General features: G+C 43.2%; 1 protein-coding gene and 1 long non-coding RNA gene across 5 annotated transcripts in view; both read right to left on the minus strand.

Moving 5' to 3' along the window:
- The window catches only part of MOCS1 (molybdenum cofactor synthesis 1), a 44469-nt gene that overhangs the window by 16206 nt on the left and 7445 nt on the right, over positions 1-20818 (minus strand). For all 4 annotated transcript variants that reach the window (XM_038394388.2, XM_043511619.1, XM_038394389.2 and 1 more), the window contains 4 exons: positions 18535-18667; positions 17951-18118; positions 7581-7745; positions 9-70 (listed from right to left, as the gene is read on the minus strand). In XM_038394388.2, coding sequence (XP_038250316.1) covers positions 9-70; positions 7581-7745; positions 17951-18118; positions 18535-18667 — 528 coding nt within the window. Of the gene's footprint in view, positions 1-8; positions 71-7580; positions 7746-17950; positions 18119-18534; positions 18668-20818 lie in introns of those variants that run through there.
- LOC122459472 lies at positions 15505-16209 on the minus strand. Its single transcript, XR_006280186.1, has 2 exons — positions 16096-16209; positions 15505-15903 (listed from the first exon to the last, which is right to left on the minus strand). It is a non-coding gene; the product is annotated as an uncharacterized LOC122459472 (long non-coding RNA).

Below are 20818 nucleotides of genomic sequence, written 5' to 3' on the forward strand. Positions count from 1 at the left end.
GATCTTACCTTAACAGGATTGTACCCCAGTTCAGTGGCTTTGTTGATTCCTTCCATTACTTTATGAAAACCTAAAATTGAACAAGAATTAAGTCTTAACAAAAATTAAGATGAACAAGTCAGAATCAGACAAAAAGATGGCAGAGACAAAACAGCTTGGTCCAGTAGACGTAGACTTTTGTTCCATCTCCAACTCTGCTACAGACGTAGTGTGACCTTCGGCAAGTCACTTGCAGCCAGATTTTTGAAGGTATTTGGGTGCCCAAAAAATGCAATGTTGCTTAGTGGCTTGTGGAAATCCCCTTGGCACGTTTTTTGGCACCCAATACCTTCAAAAAATCAGGCCCTTAACTTCTCCATGTTTCAGCTTGGCCCGGCACTACCCCCAGTCTCGCCAAAGTGGGAGAGAGTCTATAAAAAGTGCTCCCAGATTTAATGGGGAAAAAACCCAACTAAATAATTGCTAAAAGAGGCCATCCGGAAAGGTGTCTGTTGCATTTTTGCCTCGGCTAAGGCTGCAGCATGGCACTCTCTGAAAATGGAACACTCTGCAACGAGCTGCTACATGAATCAAGAAATGGACAAAACCACCAAAATTCCCAACTCGCCCTTCACCACAGATTTATATCAGCTCCTGGAAAAGCTAATGGCTTTGACTTTGGTTTTAAGGTGACAGGTGACTTTTCATGGCATCCTCATTTTATGAATCATTTGACCCGTCAGTTTGATGGGCACACTGAAAGAGAGCTTTTAGGAAACCAGCTCAGCTTGGCCTTTGACCTTCTGGAAAGGACAAGACAAGAATCAGAAACTGCAGTAACTTCAGCAAGAGAAGTCTTTAGCCTCATCCTCTCATATTGCATCTCCCACCTCCAGACAGAAAGTCCACTCAATACTTATTCTTCCTAATTGCCAAGCAGCTAGACAATTCAGGAGTCCAAGGGCCTTGGAGAAATCTGAACTCCTTTCCCATTCTCCCTGCAACCCCACCCCAAGTGATAATCCAGTTTCTCTGTTAAAGTTAGGAAGAGACCTAGCAGCAAAAAGTTGTTCCTTGCTGTGAATAGGTGGCCACAACGCGAATCATCGTCCGTCTATTTCCTAGGGGACACGTGTTCACATCAAAAACCACATCAGAATTAACACTAAGTGTCCCTCCCCATTGGCAGTCCAGGTAGTGGTGCCAGAGTGAGCCATGGAGACTGAACTCCTATGGGACCACTGCTGTAGGAAGAGAAGAGGGTTTCATACACACCAAGTATTGTAAGCTCTTTGGGGCAAGGCCTGATCTTTGTTCTAGGTTTGTACAGTGTCCAGCACAATGGGGTCCTGGTCTGTGGGGTTGGGAAGCACCCAGCACACTGTGGATGCTACTGGAAATAAGAAAGTGCCTTTCTGTCTCCAGGGCTGCCCGTCCAGTGCCTTTCTCCAGTACATCTGTGCAAAGAATGCCACGAACATGATCAGGGAGCTGGGAGCTTGAACCCATCTGCTCCCTGGCTAGTTCAGAGTGGGCACACCAAACACGGGTGCACAAGAGGGAAGCAGAGGATGCCAGTCCCATTGATCTTTTCTGACCCACAACTACAGCTCCTTTAATGCCAGCCCTGCAAAACAGAAGGATGAAAGTGGGATGCAGGGGTGAAGAGCACAGAGCTAATAAACTAGAGAACTGATGCCAACATCAGCTGCTTGAATTCAGAACCCGTTTGCTTTCTCCTCCTCACAAGAGTGTTTGCTTTGCTGGCACCTAGGAAGCCCATGACATCAGCGGTGGGTTTTATTCTCATTAAGCAAGCTGCAGACTAAACATGGCTGGGGAAATCCTAACGCACTGCTGTAAACATGTCCCAGAGTCCCGAACAGCGACTGGGAAGCCCAGCAACCTTTGGGAAGGACTGAATGGAGAGGGAATAGTGCGACTTAGGCAGTGCCAAAAGGTGACCTTTAATTGCACACCCCCCCGCCCTCGAGGCCAATCATCAAAACACAGCCCCAAACAGCAGATCAAAGACACCAGGCACACACGAGTCCATGCACGCTTGGACTCAGCCGGGTAGGGAGGATCTGAGGAGGGTTACAGCTTGTGATGCATAAACAATTATTCTTCTCAATTCCTCCTCTTATTCCCAGCCACACATACTCAGTCCCACAGACTCTCCAAGGCAGGGTCCTATCCAGGGAAATGTTTATGCTCTCAGCTGGGATTCTACCTCCCAGATTTCATCCCTGCAGGAGAAGTAGTTTGAAGCCACAAGTTCAAGGATGTGATTGTGGGAGGCTGTCTCATCGCCTCCAGGGGTGATCTGAAAAAGCGAGGCAAGTTGTAAACTCATTTCGACCATCAGCATCGAAGTGCAGGTATTCTCTCCTGGCTCATTCCATAGGGTGTGGAGGGCAGGAAGGAGCTGAGGCACCATGTTCCTCATTTTCATGCATCTAAGTTACTTACGTGGCCCCTGTTTTTGAAGTATCAGAGCATCTCAAAATCTTCAGTGCATTTATCCTCCCTATCTCTGTGAGGTAGGGCTGTACTATTATCTCCATGTTCCCGAAAGGAAACTGAAGGCAGACAGATTAAGGCCCAGATCCTCAAGAGGTATTTAGGTGCCTAATTCATATTAAAATCAATGGGAGTTTGGTGTCTAAATACCCTTGAGGATCTGGGCCTAAGTGACTTTCCCAAAAAGTCACACAGGAAATCTATGGCAGAGCAGGGAATTGAACCCAGGTCTCCCGAGTCACAGGTCAACATCCCAACCACTGCACAATCCTCCCTCCCTAATGTACAAGTTTATTCCTCGAAAACAACGAGGAGTCCTTGTGGAACCTTAGAGACTAACAAATTTATTTGGGCATAAGCTTTTGTGGGCTAAAGCCCACTTCATCAGATACATGGAGTAGAAAATACAGTAGGCAGGTATAAATACACAGCACATGAAAAGATGGGAGTTGCCTTACTGAGTTGAGGGTCAGTGCTAAGAGGCCAATTCAATTAGGGTGGATGTGGCCCATTTCCAACAGTTGACAAGAAAGGGTGAATATCAACAGAGGGAAAAAGAAAAGGAGGACTTGTGGCACCTTAGAGATTAACAAATTTATCTGAGCATAAGCTTTCGTGAGCTACAGCTCACTTCATGCGTCCGATGAAGTGAGCTGTAGTTCACAAAAGCTTATGCTCAAATAAATTTGTTAGTCTCCAAGATGCCACAAGTCCTCTTCTTTTTGCAGATACAGACTAACATGGCTGCTACTCTGAAACAGAGGGAAAATTACCTTTGTAGTGCTAACAAGGCCAATTCAATCATGGTGGATATGGCCCATGATTTATGGTTTATTCCTCAGACTCCCACAGTATAAGCACTGTAAAAGTTCCCAGGCAATAGGATTACTAAGCCTTGAAAACCCCCCTGAGCCTATAGAACCAAAACCTTTTGTCTGGATTCCCACCCAACCCAACCCAACCCCCCCCCCCCGTAAAATAAGCCCTAAAGTGTCTTCCCCACCATGCTTTCATATTATAACTCAATTCATCCCTATGACAAAAATCTTCCATTCACTATAAAACTTGGTCTAAAGACATGCAAAAGTACTTTTTTTTTTTTTTAAATAAAATGGATGAAACTAATCACCCACTTTTGGAGTTACTGGTTTCACCCTATTTCTCCTTCACCCAAAGTCTTAGACAACTAATAATTTTATTAAAACCCATGGGAATTTCCCCATCTCTCCCTTGCACCTTTGGGCTCAGCAGCACTCTCTAGATTCCCTTTCTGTGGTTAAAAGACTCCCCCCCCCCTTTTCTTCCGAAGAACATACATAATTACGTCTTTCCCTTAACAAGTTTTAGTGAGATGCAGTTTATAAGCAGCACGTTGCTAATGACTCCCAATCAGATATCCAGAGCTGCTGAAGCTGCAGGATCAGGTTTGTCCCTTCAATAGGCGAGAAGGAACACATTTCCCCACAAGTCCCTGAAACTGGCTAGTCTTTAAGTGCAGGTAGTGAAAAGCAAAGAGTGGACAGGACTCCCAGCTGTGCCCTGGGACAGCCAGGTATTTTCCTGCACTATCTACCATGAGGCAACCACACCAGTGACATTCCCTAGATGAGAAAGTTAAAGAGGCAATGTTCATTTGTGTGAGAGCTGTATCCAAACAGTGAATTTCCTCATCATGAGCCAGATGATTAACCAAATATGCAGAGTGAGAGAGACCGACCACCTTTCTTCACCCGTCATAGACATGGAACATGCCACACTCTAGGTTTAATCTGGTTTGTGAAACCATGGCTCCATGGCCAAGTGCTCAGTACCTTACAGTTACCTTTCTCTATAACCCTGCAGAGTTTTAAATAGCTTGTTCTTGACTTACTGGTATTGCAGCACCATCTTGTGGCTAAGGGGAGACATTGTCTCTAAGGTTTCAGAGTAGCAGCTGATGAAGTGAGCTGTAGCTCACGAAAGCTTATGCTCAAATAAATTTGTTAGTCTCTAAGGTGCCACAAGTACTCCTTTTCTTATTGTCCCTAAGCTAGCAGGTTCACAGACACTGAGCGGTTTTTTGGTTTTTTTGCATTCAAAAAACATAAGTGAAAACAGATTTTTTCCCAACATGAAATTCACCAAACCTGAAAATTGGGTTGAACTTCATGTTGAGCATTGAGGTTCATTTAAAAGGAACTTTTAACATATCACCACCATCACATTTTGTATTTGTTGTTGTCCTAGGTCTCTGAAATTTACATTTGGATTCACTAGCTAGAAAAAAAAAAAGTTATAGGACTCATACCGCCTCATCAGTGACCTCATGCTCTGTTTATCCACATTAAAAAGTACAGGATGGACAGCAGTACAAACTACACACACAACACCAACATAGAATGACAAATGTAGGACTGGAAGGGACCTCAATAGGTCATCTAGTCTAGTGCAGTTCCCTATGCTGAGGCAAGACTAAGTATGATCTAGATTGTTTCTAGACCATCCATGACAGGTGTTTGTCTAACCTGTTTTTAAAAACCGCCAATGATGGAGCTTCCACAACCTCCTTATGTAATTTGTCCCGGTGCTCAGCTATCATTATAGTTAGAAAGTCTTTCCTAATGTCTAACCTAAATCTTCCTTGCTGTAATTTAAGCCCATTAAGTCTTCTCCTGTCCTCAGTAGATAAAGAGAACAACTTATCTTTATCTAAACTTCCTCTTTACAATCTTTTATGTACTTGAAAACTTATGATCCCTCTGAGTTTCTCTTCTGCAGACTAAAACCCAGTTTTTTCAATCTTTCCTTACGGATCATGTTTTCTAGACCTTTAATCATTTTTGTTACTCTCCGACTTTCTCCAATTTGTCCACATTTTTCCTGAAGTGTGGTGCCCGAAACAGGACACGGTATCCAGCAGAAGCCTTATCAGTGCTGAGTGGAAGCATTACTTCTCATGGCTTGCTTACACCACTCCTGCTAACACATACCAGAATAAAGTTTTGCTTTTTTTGCAACAGTATTACATTTCTGACTTGTATTTAGTTTGTGATCAACTATAACCGCCAGAACCTTTTCTGCTGTGCCACTATAGCATTTCAAGTGTACTAAAGTAACATTTACATCTCCCCTCCCACCCCCCATCCACAAGGCTTGTTACACTGTCAAAGAAGAAGATTAGGTTGGTTTGACATGATTTGTTCTTGACAAATCCATGTTGATGGTTACTTATTACCCTATCATCTTCTAGGTGCTTACAAATTGATTGATTATTTGTTCCATTATCTTTATGGAAGTTAAGCTGACTGGTCTGTAATTCCTTGAGTTGTTCTTATTCCCCTTTTTACAAATGGGTACTCTATTTGCCCTTTTCCAGGCCCTCTGTGATCACTCCCATCCTCCACAAATTCTCAAAGATAGTGGCTAATAATGACTCAGATCTCTTCAGCCAGTTCCTTAGGTATTTTAGGATGTATTTCATCAGACCCTGCAGACTTCAAGACATCTAATTTGTCAAAGAAATTCTTAACTTATTTCCCTATTTTAGCCTCAGATCCTACCCAACTCACACTGATGTTCACTTTGCTAACATTTTTGGTGAAAACGAACAAAAAAAGGCATTTAACACTTCAGCCATTGCTGCATTTCCTGTTGCCTTTCCCACCTTGTTGGGTAATGAGCCAGCTCTGTTCTTGGTCTTCCTCTTGCTTCTAATGTTTTTGCAAAATGTTTTCTTGTTACCCTTTATGTCCCTAGCTAGTTTAATCTCTTCTATTTGTACATGCTTGTGTTTGTTTAAAAATATTTATCCTTTGTAATTTGACCTAGTTTCCACTTTCATATGACTTATTATTTATTATTATTATTATTTATTATTAAAGTTTCAGGTCATTGAAGATCTCCTGGTTAAGTCAGGGTGGTCTCTTACCATACTGTCTATGTTTCTCCACAATGAGATAGTTTGCTCTTGTGCCCATAAAAATGTCTCACTACATATTTAAACATGCCTCAAGCCTGACCAGGAGAGACCACTTCTACTGCTGACAGCAAGTTTCAGTCTTTGTGGTCTATTTAGTCCTTGGCTTCTCTGCTGGAAATGCCAACAAGGTTCCAAATAGTGCCAGTTCTGAAGCTAATTTCAATGCAGGATATTTGTCGACTAGGAACTGGACTGAACCATTAACTCATTTCACAGGCCACCAGGACATACCTGAAGGAGTCAACAGAAGCAGTATAGTAAGCCATATGGGGACATTTTAAATTGGTTGCTTAAGACACAAGGACCCATCAAATGGGCAATCTTAAGCAGGATTCACCGTAGGAAGTGTGTGGAAGGGCTTGTACTCCAAGGAAAACAAATGTTGAGAGTTGAAGAACAAATATCAGTACAAGAAGTAGAGCTGGTGTATCGCAGGCAAGTCATGGACCAACCTGGTACACAGTGAATATATTCTGTATTCATCAGCATCCAGTATTCGGGTATAATAGATTCTGAACCTGGGAGTCACAAATGGGTTTCAGTGACTCATGACCATCTTCTTTTTCTTTATGGTTAGACAGGCGAGGAGGAGGGGTTGTCACAAAAAACAAAAACAAAAAAAATGGTGTCAGTTGTAACCTGTGGTTATGGCAAGGAGTAGGTTGACCACCAATGATCTGGATGAATCATTTTCAGTTTTTGTGGGTGGCAAGGGAACAATCTGGCAGCCATTCATGCCTTCATTTGATTATTAATGGTGGGCAATTGGTTTCAGGATATTGTTTCTGTTTTTGGCTGAAAGTGTTCAACAGGAGAACATTGTAGAGATGAGAATTGACAAATGTAGTTATGAGACCTCCTATCTCAAGCTGTTATTCACACGTGTTCTTTATTCCATTCATTCTCATGAAAAGGGGTTTTGCCTGTGAAAGAAGGCTGAGTAGAAGGGAAAAGGCTATCAAACTCAAGCCCAGTGTAGATATTTTAGGCTGGTCTTAAGGAAGGGAATCTCACTTCTCTACCAGTAGAAGTTTGAAAGAGACTGGCTGAACAAACAGGGATATAAAAAGATGGACAATGTTACCCTATAACCAGCGAGATGTTATTTGAATTTCTGTACCTTTCCTCCGGACGATGAACTCAAATTTGGCTGGAACCAGAGTATCCAAGCTGATGTTAATGGCATCCAGCCCCGCCTCCTTCAGCCGTGGCAGCAGCCTAGCTAAATTGATCCCGTTGGTTGTGACAGCAATGGTTTGTAGCCCTTCTAGCTTGTACAGCTGAGCTAGGAAACAGCAGGGAAAAGGAGAGTGTTTAATAGCCAGAATTCAACCACAAGATGCACGGGAACCTCTAGAGAACATTCTAAATCACTAAGGAAAGGAACATACACAACGGTGGGGAAGAGAAAGTTATTTTCACATGAATGCAGCCAAGAGCCCAAATCCCTCCATCCACCAAGGCCCTTCACCCACTTACCAATTCACTAGATAAGATAGTCAGAGAGGGGAGCTCACCCCATACCAAACAACCAGCACATGTTTCTGTACCTCATTCTCTATGGAGCTGCACTTACTAGATTAATAGAGTACAGCGCAAGTCAGCTTCAAATGGTATTAAAGAAGCTAAAATGTGGCAAGCAGCAGCGATTCCAAGAACTTCATCAAAACGCTCTGGCTATAGATTAACTGTGTTCTATATGTATTACAGCAAACGAGTACTTTAATGTTGAAGGAAGCCTCATTCAGACTCATTTAAATGACTCATTTAACCTAGTCTGTTTCCCAGCTGTCCAGTTCCAAAAGCTGAATCCAACGCTAATGGGTCAGTCACTAACCACCGCTTTCTTGGGGCCCCGACTGGATCCAGATACTGAACTGCTTGCACTTATAGAGCATCTTTTGTCCTAAAGGCTTGAACACCATAGCATATCATTCACTGAAAATTGCTTCACCCCCCCTGAAACGCAACCACATCTCTGGGGAGAAAGTGGCAGCTACTTTAGCAGCTCAAAGCAACATTATACAAGCAATTTAAGATTACAGCATGTTTTGCTAGCTGTCACCAAAAACTGTACAGGGAATTTAAGAAGGCAAAGAGACACTCGGGTGGCACAGCTTAAAGGCTGAAATCTTCAAAGTTCATCATTAGTATTAATACAAGCATCGCTAGTCTGAGTGATCAAACAGTGCTAATGCAAGACCCACAAGGGGACAGCTATTAAAAAAAAAAAAAAAACACAAGAGGAAAGACTAGTTCGAGTCTCAGAAACAGCAGCATCCCCCCCAAAAACGGATGTGTAGAAATACTTGCAGGGTTCTGAGACATGGCTAATCTTCAATTTAGAGCTACACAGTTCCAACATTAGTACCAGTCCTAGGAGCTTCACGGTGACTACTGGTTAGCTCAAAGGGTCTACGGTAAAAAGGCTGCCACATGGGTGAGGAAACAGAGGTGCTAATTCCAACTGCCCCTCGCCAGGAAGTTGTAGAACATTACCCATTGTCTCACTTGATGAGGTTTAGTATCCAACCTGCCCCTCAACCTGAATGTAATGAGGCTTTTTCCAAACTTGGCAATGCTGTCCCACCAATGGGGCTCACATGACACCAAAACCAGCCTGAAACATCTGCACAGCTGAGTTAAATGCAGGAGGTTGTTATTGGGAATTTGGCAGCAAACTTACTATGAAATTAAAAATTGAATTTCCTGTAGTACTCCAGTTTCTTCTTCTTTCTTTCCTTAGACTTCCTTTCACTCCCTCTCTTTATAGTGGTATTTTTAAGCCTTAGTGTGTTTAGAGTTTGTCTGAAACACTAGAACCATTTTATAGTGAAGTCATCTACTTACTCTGCATAGAGAAAGACTTGCTAAGCAAAGGATTTACCTAACTGGGATTGCAACCTGAAAACGGTGATGCACTGGGATCACTTGGGATTGCTATTCTGTTTCACTACAACCCTATTCACTGTGTGTGGTTTCCACTGTATTTAAGTTATGTCATTTTGATTAGTAAAAGTGTTCAGCTTATACTTCTCCAAAAACCATCCTTTTCTCGCCTCCTTAAAGCGTAGGTCAGCTATAAGAAGTGACTGTGTAAAAGTGGCATCTTATTCAGTAGGTTTAGTCCCTTGGGCTCTGTTTATCTTAGACTCTTTCTGGGAGTCTCCCACCCATTGCATTATCAATAGAGGGAGGGTTAGTGTGGACAGGGTATGGGCACTTTTATCATCATGGCATCTAACACTGCTTGGAGCAGTTCTACTAAAAGCATAGTGGTAAAAAAGCAGGTGGCCATCTGGTCCCCATCTACTCAAGCACTCCCACCACTGCTACCTCAAACAGAGCTTCATCTTTAGTGTTCCTCAAATTGTTTACTGTACACAAGCCCTATCTGTATTCGGATACACATCTGCCTATTTAAGGTGCAAAAATAAATGGTTTCCTGCCTTACATGTCTGTTAGCTCTAGGATTGAGCACTAGATTCTATTTTGGTTCCTCATGGAGCTAGCGTGCTAACACTGGAACGTAGCTGTGGCAATGCAAGCGGAGGGAGGGGTTATCCGGCCTGCATTTATACCTAGAGCCTCTGACGGGCATGCACTCGGGGCCCCTCGCTGCTCCTGCCCCGTTTGAGGCAGTGGCCACGTTCTATTTTGAGCCCGTTAGCTCGATGAGACCTAGTATGAGTATGTCTCATCGAGCTGGGAATAAATACTTCAATGCGCTTCCCTTAGGGTATTTGGGACTGAGGTTGTGGCTTACAAGACGCATACCCAGTACTCAGGTTTCAGAGTAGCAGCCATGTTAGTCTGTATTCGCAAAAAGAAAAGGAGTACTTGTGGCACCTTAGAGACTAAAATTTATTAGAGCATAAGCTTTCGTGAGCTACAGCTCACTTCATCGGATGCATTCGATGAAGTGAGCTGTAGCTCACGAAAGCTTATGCTCTAATAAATTTGTTAGTCTCTAAGGTGCCACAGATATCCAGAACTGTGAATGTTGGAAGCAGAGGGACAACAGCAATGTTCTTTAAGAACCAACTTTCTCTTCCCTTTCCTTTCCTGATATCTCAAACCTTTCCCATACATCAGGAGTGAGCTACCAGAGAAGGGGTGGCCATTGTTGTGGGAGAAGCACTAGCTAACACCACAGTCCATTTGCCAGTAGGGGAAATGTGCTGTGCTTCCAGCCTGGAGAAGAACGTACATCAATGTAAATGCTTTGCTTGCCCATCAGCTGTCCTCAGAACACACATCAACCACCAAGCTTCCAGCAACAGAGAAACAACAGGAGTCACTACAGATGTCACTGCTGGAAAGATGTTGTAAATACAGGTTTAAGCAGAGTACAATCAGACTTTCACGCTGCAGCCTGAACGAGGTGGATTCCAGCAGTAAACTATTATGGCACCAGCTGAATTTAGCCAATTAGAGCAGAATGTGGTTCTTATCAGTGCCTCTTTCTTTGTGTAATGGATACACAACTAGACAATTCACTGGAGACTCTAATGGAGGGCACAATATTGCAAAGTGTAGTAAACAGACTGGACAGAACCCAGAGATGAGAAATTAGAGATGGGAGAACTAATCCTTAGTGTCTGTAGTTATTCACCACGACCAGCCACTATCCTTGCCTGCTTGTTTATTTGTGCAGGCTAAGCAGTAAAATATTTGCAGTTATCTTGCGCCACGCTGCACTGTTTGACCAGTAAACTCAGTAGCAATTAGAGAGAGATTTCATATACAAACATGTGCTGCTGGATTAAGTCTGCTTTTATGCCTCCTGTAATCACTTCAGCAAACGACAAACCAGGAGCTACATACATACAAATAAAGCCAAATGGCAAAATGACCAAATGGAGTGGGAAAGAAGATCAGACTACCTAACTCAGGAGTCTGAGGTGGAAGTGCAGCATTTAGCTTTAAATAAAAAATGACAACCACTTTTATGTTTGTTGCCCCTTTATGGTCAGAACATTCTCTCTGAAAATGGCACATTCTCTTTTGATGGCTCCCTACCCTCCTAATGATAAGTTTAAAGGTGCAATTTCCTAGCAAAATGCAATCCAGTATCTAATAATAAAACAAAACAAAGGAACCGCTCAAAGTTCTTTCTACCTCAAAGCAAAGGTCATAGTTGATTTTCAGCCACTGGATGGGAAGATCACCAGTATTAAAGATAATGCAACTGAGACACAGTTGATTTGGTTTTGCAGGACTAAATTGTTTGGAAAACATTTAGATGCATTGAATAATGCATTTATTTGTCTGTAAAGTGCCATGCACTCTTATGGGGCTGTGTGAATAAGGCAACTCTTTATTTTGCAAAATCTCCAACCATAACCCCATACAGTCCTCAGCATCAGCTTGGAGATCCTCAGGGGGAAATATTAGTAAAAAAGCTGCACAAACCTCTTAGCAGCTTAAAGAAAAATCCTCCCCTCGCACCCCTCAACAGTATTTTAAAAAGGTGTTTCTAACAAATCGGAATGCAGAACAGTCCTTTGGAGTATCTTGCATGTTTGTATGCCAGCACGCTCCAGGACAGCAACAATCAGACCAAAGTACATGCCTGCTAAATTTAATTGTCGCTGCAGTCAGCTAAGGGGGTTGGGAAGAGGAGAGGGTGTACACAAGCATATATATAAATGTACTAATACATTTCAAACTATAAACAGCCTTGTAAATGTCACTAAGACCTGCCCAGACTAATTGCATTATTTCTATAAATATCAAGGTATTTCAAAGAGGAAAAAGCTATCAAAAAAGCCAAAGACAAACAACCAAAATAAGGAGTAGACTAAACATGAGGCATTAACAAAATATTAAATTTTTTTTTATATAAATAAAGGGAAGAGACAAAGGTTCTGTTTTCAATGAGACCCATAAAAATAATTGCTTAAGAGACGTATAATTGTTTGATGACCCAAAATGTGTTTGTTTTTTTTGGACAAGTCTTATTGCAGGGATCCTGCTATTGGCCAGCAGAGCTACCAGCATAGTCCCTCTTAGGCAAGTTCCCCCCTGTTCTAAGTTTTGATAAAAAATACTCTGCACTGCACCAATTCCTGCTCTAGGAGCCCTGTGGCTCTCTCTCCCGACACTTCCCACAAAAGGACCAACAGCCAATGAATGACTGGGACGGATACACCGGTGTTCACACCTTGCCCACTATTATAATAATCTTGGTACAAGTCTTGTAAGGTATAATTTGTAAACTCATAATTTGCTAATCAGTATTGTCCTAGTAGGATAGGTGTGGCAAATTTGTATGAAGTTATAAGATTCCTCTGTATGGTGTTAACACATATTCCAGACCCCACCACCCAGGCCAAACAGAAACTGGCAAACAGGTCTGTCTCAAACAAAAGAATGACGCTCTGCTTAATTTGCATTTAAGCGGTTAACAGAGTCATCAAGCAGGAAGGGAAGACAAAGGAAGTTCAAACACCTTGAAAAAACAGCAGAGAACATCCTTCTACATATTCTTTGATTTCTGGTTCTTAGCTGAAAATGTTTTTCTAAAAGGAACTGATGCTATAAAAAGGAAGGACGAACAGCCCAAGAGAGTCCTCTCTCTCTGCCTATCGCATTCACTTTCCCCGAAGAGACAAAGGAAGCATGAGTTGGCCTCTGGGGGAAGGGTCCCGACATAAAGAATTTGGTCAGTAACACTGCTGAAAGCATGTGGTGAGAAAACGTTCTTTGAATCTAACGTAGTTTGTTAAGTTAGGCATCAATAAATGTTTTCTCTATTTTTTTTTTGGTAATCATTTCTGGCTTGGATGCCTCATTACTTGTACTCATTTAAAATCTCTCTTTGTAGTTAGTCAACTTGTTTTATCTAATCCAGTGTGTTCATGCTGAAGTGTCTGGGTAACTCTATTTGGAGTAACAAGTTGGGTGCATATTATTCCCTTAAAGGAATAATGGACGTAACATATTTGCACTGTCCAGGAGGGGGCTGGGCAGTACAGGTCATACATTTCTGGGGGGGGGGGGGAAGATCTGAGACTGGGGATGTATTGGGGTCACCTTGCAGCATAACCACCGCTGATAAGAGCCAAGGTGTGGCTGGCTGCAGGCCACACACAGACATAGCTGGGCGTGATTTGCATGTTGGAGGCTGTTTGTGAGCAGTTCAGACTGGAGGCTACAGCAGAAAGGTGCTGTAAAGGGCAGCCTAGGTTACAGGGTGAGGGTGACACAGCTACTCATTAGTATGGATTGGCCCCGGGATGTCACACTGAGTAAAGGAAGTTTTAGTGTTAGGGATGTCTGTCCACTAGGAACTGAGCTGAGACACCACTCCCTTCTCCCACAAGCTAATTTCGCAAGTCTGGTCTACACTAGGATTTTACATCTCTCAGTGGTGTAAAAAATCCATACCCCTGAGAGACGTAACTATGCCATTCTCACCCCCGGTGTAGACAGAGCTAGGCAGAGAGCTACTGCCTCTTGGAGAGGGGATTACCTATGCTGATGGGAGAATCCCCCCCGTCAGCATAGGTAGGGTCCACACTGAAGAGCTACAGCATTTTAAGTGTAGACATACTGACAGAGACCACTTAACAGCCATCAGATTAGATATAAATTTTCTATTATATATATATTTGATACAAATCTAGGGAGCCTTGGCTGACCTAGGGAAGACAGACTCTATACTTAGGGCCCTACCAAATTCAGGATCCATTTTGATCAATTTCATGCCTGAGCGTTTTTTTAGATCGGTCAATTTCACATTTTCAGATGTTTCGAACTGAAATTTCACAGTGTTGTAACAGTGGGGGTCCCAACCCAACAGGTACCCGGAGGTGGGTCTGATCTCCCCCCACTCTCCCCAGAGCAGCCATGCAGGGGGAAGGAAAAGTCCTGTTCCTCCCCCGCCTGGCTGGGACTTGCAGCTAGGAGCCTCCCCTGCCTCCCACCCCAGCTGGGGCACTCTGAGCAGCACAGGGGAGATCAGATTTCATGGGGAAGGGCTTATTTCACAGTCCATGACACTTTTTCACAGCTGTGAAATTGGTAGGGCCTCATCTATACCACATTTACTAGTCACCTCAGGGACTTGTGCTCAAAGCAGGCAAAAGGACATGACATAACCTACAGTAAATTGTAGCTGCTGACTCATGGTGTACGAGTTTCTAAATAATCTGAAGAGTTGCAGCAGGCCTGTAGATAAAGAGATTAAAGAACCTAGTTTCCCCATGTTGGCTTCAAGCCAAATTATTGCAGCGGGGAAAAAAAGAAAAAAGTACAGACCCAGAGTCTTAGCAGAACATGCTACTGATTATTCCTCTATCTCTTAGAGACTTTTACTATTAGCAGATATATTGCACTTTATATAGAGAGAACATTTATTCAATGAAAAACTAAGCTAACTTCAGAGCACCAGGATCGCCAAACACCCTAAGCACTGCATGCTGCTTAAGGAAAGCTTCGCAGGCAGGTGAGTCATGACTAGGATTTGCAAGGTGCCTTAAAGTACAGTGAGACACAAAAAGGGTTTAAAAATCCAAAATAATTAGGAGTGTTTTCATAGGTTCAGTTAAGAAACATAAATATTTCCCCGCAATGCTGGAAACAAAACAGCACTGTACTAACACATGAAATCCAAAAAGTGAATTAACGAGAGGCAGTGAAATGGACCAAATTGGTTTCATTGTCCAGTTCGAATGAAAAACACCATCAATGATTAAACACAGACTATTACAAATGGCAAAATTCAGAAATGTAAACCATGTCTAACAGGTAAGGGTATATTATAAATGATAATCTTGCAAAGTCCACTTTAAGATACTAATTCCAAATCTATGTCTGCAGGACATGATTTATGCTTCAGTTAAAAGGGCAATAATTGAAATTTACACTCCCTTAAAGACAGATATTTATCTAACACCAGTCACTGGTGGTTTTACACAGTTGTGTTCTATTACATTCCGATTATTACTGGGTTTCTATTTCTAATCACACTGGAGTTAATGTGAATAGTGCTCCACTAATTCGTAAAACATTTACTTATTTATTGCAATTAACAGGACTACACACTAGGAGTTTATTGATTAACTGAATGCAAGGCTTTCCCACGTTATGTGTCTAACAACTTCTAAAAGAGGAGTTATTTTCCAGCACCACTGAACAGTTAAACTGTTTTCAAACAGTGTCACAGCACACAATGCTCCATACAGGAAAATGCAGACTGGTGCTAATCCAGTCTGGTTGCCTTCATCTGTAGGGCTAGTCACTTCCCCATCCACAACTCTGTTCTCAAACTGCTGCAGTAATGGTGCCTCTGGCACGTCCCTTGGAAGTCTGGAGAAAATACAGCAGTGGACCTGTGTTGCCTCAGTGAAAGCTCCCTCCATTGTTAATTACAAGCCCTTTATTTGGGGACCGTGTCTTTAGGTGCCAGACACATGCACAGCAAATTACAGGACAACCTATAAGAAGAAGAAAAAAATGCATATGTGTAGACCCCTGAATTCTCTAGGTTTTCAACTCACCCTAGGAGAATAAGCCACGCAAATACAAGGCCCAAGACACCAATGAGTTAATCCAATAGTACAATCACCGAACATTCAGTACCATTAACACAAATGGCCCCAACCTGCCCCATTCGCCCCGACACAAACCAAAATGATCACTCGGGTTCACAGATCAGCTACAGCAAGTGAAGTGCACAGGCAGAAAGCTTGAGTGCAAACCACATTCTGAATCCATCCTCCAGCAGCACAGACAACTCTTACAGGATTACGCCATTGCAATCATGGATGCAAAATGAGGCTTCTACCCCTCCACTACCAAGGTCAGCACGGCTATTTTGCATAGCGAACTGGTTAATTCATCCAGACTGCATAGCCCAAATATCTGACACAAGCACCAAGCATGGGGAAGAGCAGTCAGCATATTTTGCTGATAAGATAAGTTGAAAATGTATGGAACACACTGGACCAAACGAAACTGCACTCAAACTAGACTCTGTTACCCATCCTGACACAGTTTGGCCCCATCACACAGAACAAACTTAAGCAGCCCTAAAAAATGTTAGAGACACAACCTGTGAAATGGATCCATGCCCTACCCAGCTTATAAAAGCCAGCGAAGAACAACTATGCCCGCTCTCAATGGAAATAATCAATGTCTCCTTCAGACAAGCACACCTACAAAACTCTTTGAAAAAGAGTTTGCCCAATGCTCAAGAAGCCATCACTGGACCCTGAAGATCTCCCCAACAACCATCTGGTCTCCAGCCTCCCCTTCCTAGACAAAATAACTGAAGGAGCAGTAACCACCAAGCTCCAATAACCACACATGACATGGGCCAACATCCTGGATGTCTCACAATCAGGGCTCAACACAGAGACAGTTCCATTCGCACTAAATGACATTAAGGCCATGGACACAAGACTTCCATGTTCACACTGCTGGACCTTTTTGCTGCCTTTGACACAGAGGACCACTTACTAACCCAGCTATATGATGTAGCAGGAGTAGGTGGCCCAAGACTACAGTGATTCCATTCATTCCTCTCCCGTAGACTGAATGGCAATAGGCAATTGCCCCTGCCCCACTCCAAAGGCACTCATCTGCGGAGTCCCATGGGGATCCATACTATTCCCTCTGTTATTTTCAATATCTACATAAGCCCACTGGGATTTAGTCAGACCCTCTGGACTCAGCAGACAACGGGGTGCCCATTGCACTCAACTACATCTCTCATTCTCAAGTGGTGGAACCACTGCCACTAACAAGATGTCAGAATGTCTTGTGGGGGGGAATGGGGGCAGAAATCAGCTCCTGGATGAAGTGCAGCTGGCTCAAGCTGAATCGAGGCAAGATGGATACGACACCTAGTCAGAAAGTGGAAATGCTCTGAAGAACTAGCAGAGACAGTGTCTCCACCTGCCACTGAAGGCAGACAGCTCCCATTTGTCAGACAGGCACAAAGCCTCAGTCCCTACTTGACTCCTCAATATGCTGGGCTGATCAGGTAGCACCAGTATCTAAAAAATGCCTTCTTTTACCTGCAGCTTGCTATGAAATTTCTTCCCTTCCTCCTGGATGAGAACCTGCCCGCAGCGACCCATGCATGTGTCACCTCCAGGCTGGACTGCTGGAATTCAGTCTCTGAAACTGAACATGAAGACAATGCACAGGATTCGGCTGGTACAGGATGTGACGTGGAAGAAGCCCCATCATTTGGGAGATTTAAAAACAGAACGGTGCAAAGCACTGGAAGTTTGCTGTACGCAATAACCCCATATTGCATGTATTTGGTAGGGTGCAGAGGGAGATGGTGTTTGCAGATGGAAGAGACTATTCGTGAACATTTTATTACACGAATAGGGTTCTCAGATCATGATAGGGAACATTCCCTCAGAGCATAGCCCACATGCCATGCTACTCAATTTGATTAGGCCAAGACATCTTTGTGCTGCATGATTTGTGGCGCTGTTAAAGGAGGAGAAAGCCAGATCAGAAACTTACCCACAATATCAACCACGTCAGGCCGGATGAGTGGTTCTCCACCAGTCAATCGGATCTTGTCCACACCTTCCTTCACAAAGAGCCTGGCAAGGGTGATTATCTCCTGGGTAGTGAGCAGCTCTGATTTAGGGGTCAGTTGAACTCCCTCTTCTGGCATACAGTACTGACCTGAATGAGCAATCAAGAAATACATGGGCAAATGGAAGGTTCCTTGCCAGTGGCTGATCCAACACTGTACTTGGATGCACTTTGCATAGCAACTGCCTGTAATTGCCAATTGTTCTGCCTTGCAGAAATACAGCTAGCAAGAACAGAGTCAAACTAGCAATCCATGGACAAGGCGGCGGCCTAATTCCTAAAACAACTTTACACCTACTTGACAGGTCTGTAAATAAAGTTTGCCACTTAAGTCTGGAGGGAGGCCAACCCATGGCAAAAGTATGGGTGTTGCCAAATCAGTATTTTTCACGCAAAAAGTTTATTGAAATTTTTTTCCCCAGCTCGAGTTCCTACAGGTGGGCCACCATATCCTGTAGAGTACATGAACCTCACTGTGACATGGAGAAAGAAGAAGACAGACTTACATCTGAGGTTGCATTTCTCAGTCAGGGAGATCCGCAAGTAGTTGTGCTGACGGCCAAATCTGTCAGTCAGGAAAGCAGAGAAAGGGGCAGCATGTTCAGTTAGGAAACCTTTTCTTCGTGTGCTTGGCAATTCCTGAAGAGAAAAAGCAACAAAACAAGGGGTAGCTGTTTTCATCTTCAAAGCACTGTACAAATGTTAACTGAGTCTAAACTTCACAGGGAAATAATCATCCACATTTTATGGAAGGGGAAAACAGAGACACACAGAAACCACGTGATTCTGACCAAGACCAAAAAGCGAGTCTCAGTGGAACAGCTAAGGAGTTCCAGGGGTTTCCTGACTCTTATCCCCTGCTTAATTCCATTGCATCACGCTGCATATTTAAGATAAAGGGGGAGGAACCATATTAAAGTTAGCCACTTTGTGCAGCAGTTGCTGTAGGCCTTCTCTGCAAAGCATTTTGCATGGACAGTTTGATTCTTGAAATCTATAAAGACAGAGGGAAAGATATACACCCAAAATAGTCAGCAAGACGCCCTCATTGTGGTCCTCAAATTGATCAACCTGGGCATGAGCCTTCCAGGCATTTTGCTGCCTAGCAGAAGAACTAAAAGTTAGAACTCACAGTACATCACTAGCCTTCTGCCTGTGAAAGTTCAAGAATGAGGCAAAAGGCCCTGTCCAATGTAAGAACAAATTGGGCCACTTTGAACAGTTCTTTAAATCTGTGGGCAACAGACATATTTAGTATGGTTTTCCAGCTTGAATTGTGTTTGAAGCCTTGTGCTGTGGACACGGCTCGGCTAACATGATTCCCAGGTGAAAGGCTCTGTGTAACTAGTCAGGGAGGGCAGTGCTAAAACCCCTAATAGTAATATGACAGCGTTTTAAGTAAGGTTGTAACTAACACAATGCTGTTCACCTCTCCTTGTGTGTGCCTAAAAGTGCTAGAAGCACAACACATTTGGGACTAGTTATTCCAGGTTGCAACACTATCTGAAATTCCTGCTTCACGCTCCTGCATGCATAGAGCCCTGGGTGGATACATCTGCATCTGTATCTTATCTGCAAAAATGGTCCGGGGATATCTGCAGATTTGCAGCGCTCTATGCATGTGTAATTAAAGGAAGTAAACCACCAGCAAGGGAAGGGGGTCAGAGAACTGTACAACAGGGGTCAAATGTGGGGAGAGCTAATAAGAGACTCCCAGGCCTGGGTGGGATAGGCAAATCTAAGTTTCAAACCAGTGCTGCTCAAGACACAAACCATATCAAGCAGCAGCTAACAAAGCTGGGGGGGGGAAAGGGGGGGAAGAAGAACCACCACCACCCAAGTAGGATGCCAACCTTCTAGGATTGCCTGAAGCCTCCAGGAATTAAAGATTATATCAGGGGATGAAACCTCCAGGAATACATCCAACCAAAACTAGCAACCCTACACAATGTTTAGTGCACTAGAGTTAAAGTTTAGCAGCAGCCCACGGGCCACCGCTTTACTTACTGGGCCATTAAGAGAAGCTGATGCTTGATTAAAAACATCTTAGTTATAAATAATTCTGCATCTCATCCCTTTCACAGAGGGGTGCTGGTAGGAAATCATGCTGTCAGCTGCTTCCAAACGTCAGCAGCTGCTGCTGCTGCTGGCTCCTTAATCAGTGTCATAACCCCCTACTTATGAAGCACTGACCATCCTCACAGCATGAGGCAAGGACTCCACTCTGGAGATCAACTACAGACCAGTGGTCCAGCAAAACATCCCTAAGAATGGGGGTATTAGAGAGTTAAAGGAAAGTTTGTCTTTTATCTATTTCCAAGTAAGGAAATTGCAACCACTGATCCTCAGAATGGATTGACCTCATTTCTTAGCTACTTGGGGAACAAATCCAGACTTGTTTGTGGATGGCGATTAAAACTTTAGAAAAGCACTCCAGAAATAGTTATTTTAAAAGCAGAGAGAGTGTCAACATCTAAAAAAAATACATTCAAGCGATAGAACAGATCATTCCAAGAGCAAACTAATTAAGAAAGAGCTATTTGCCAAACTTTGTTTCTGCTGACGCCTGCAGGTTCAACACACATTGTGTGAAAGACTAGAATGCTTTTTCTAAGAGGCTCAAACTACACTTGTATGCCTCAGAAATGCAGGCATGTTTACAGTCATCTAGATTATATGGCTGGATTCTAAACTATTATACCAGCATAAATCTGGACATCACTGAAATCAATGGAGTTACACTGGTGCATATCCGGAGTAAGTAAGAGCAGGTTGTGTTGTACAGGCTTC

This window comes from Dermochelys coriacea, chromosome 3 (assembly GCF_009764565.3).
Source record: "Dermochelys coriacea isolate rDerCor1 chromosome 3, rDerCor1.pri.v4, whole genome shotgun sequence".
Classification (NCBI taxonomy): Eukaryota; Metazoa; Chordata; order Testudines; family Dermochelyidae; genus Dermochelys; species Dermochelys coriacea.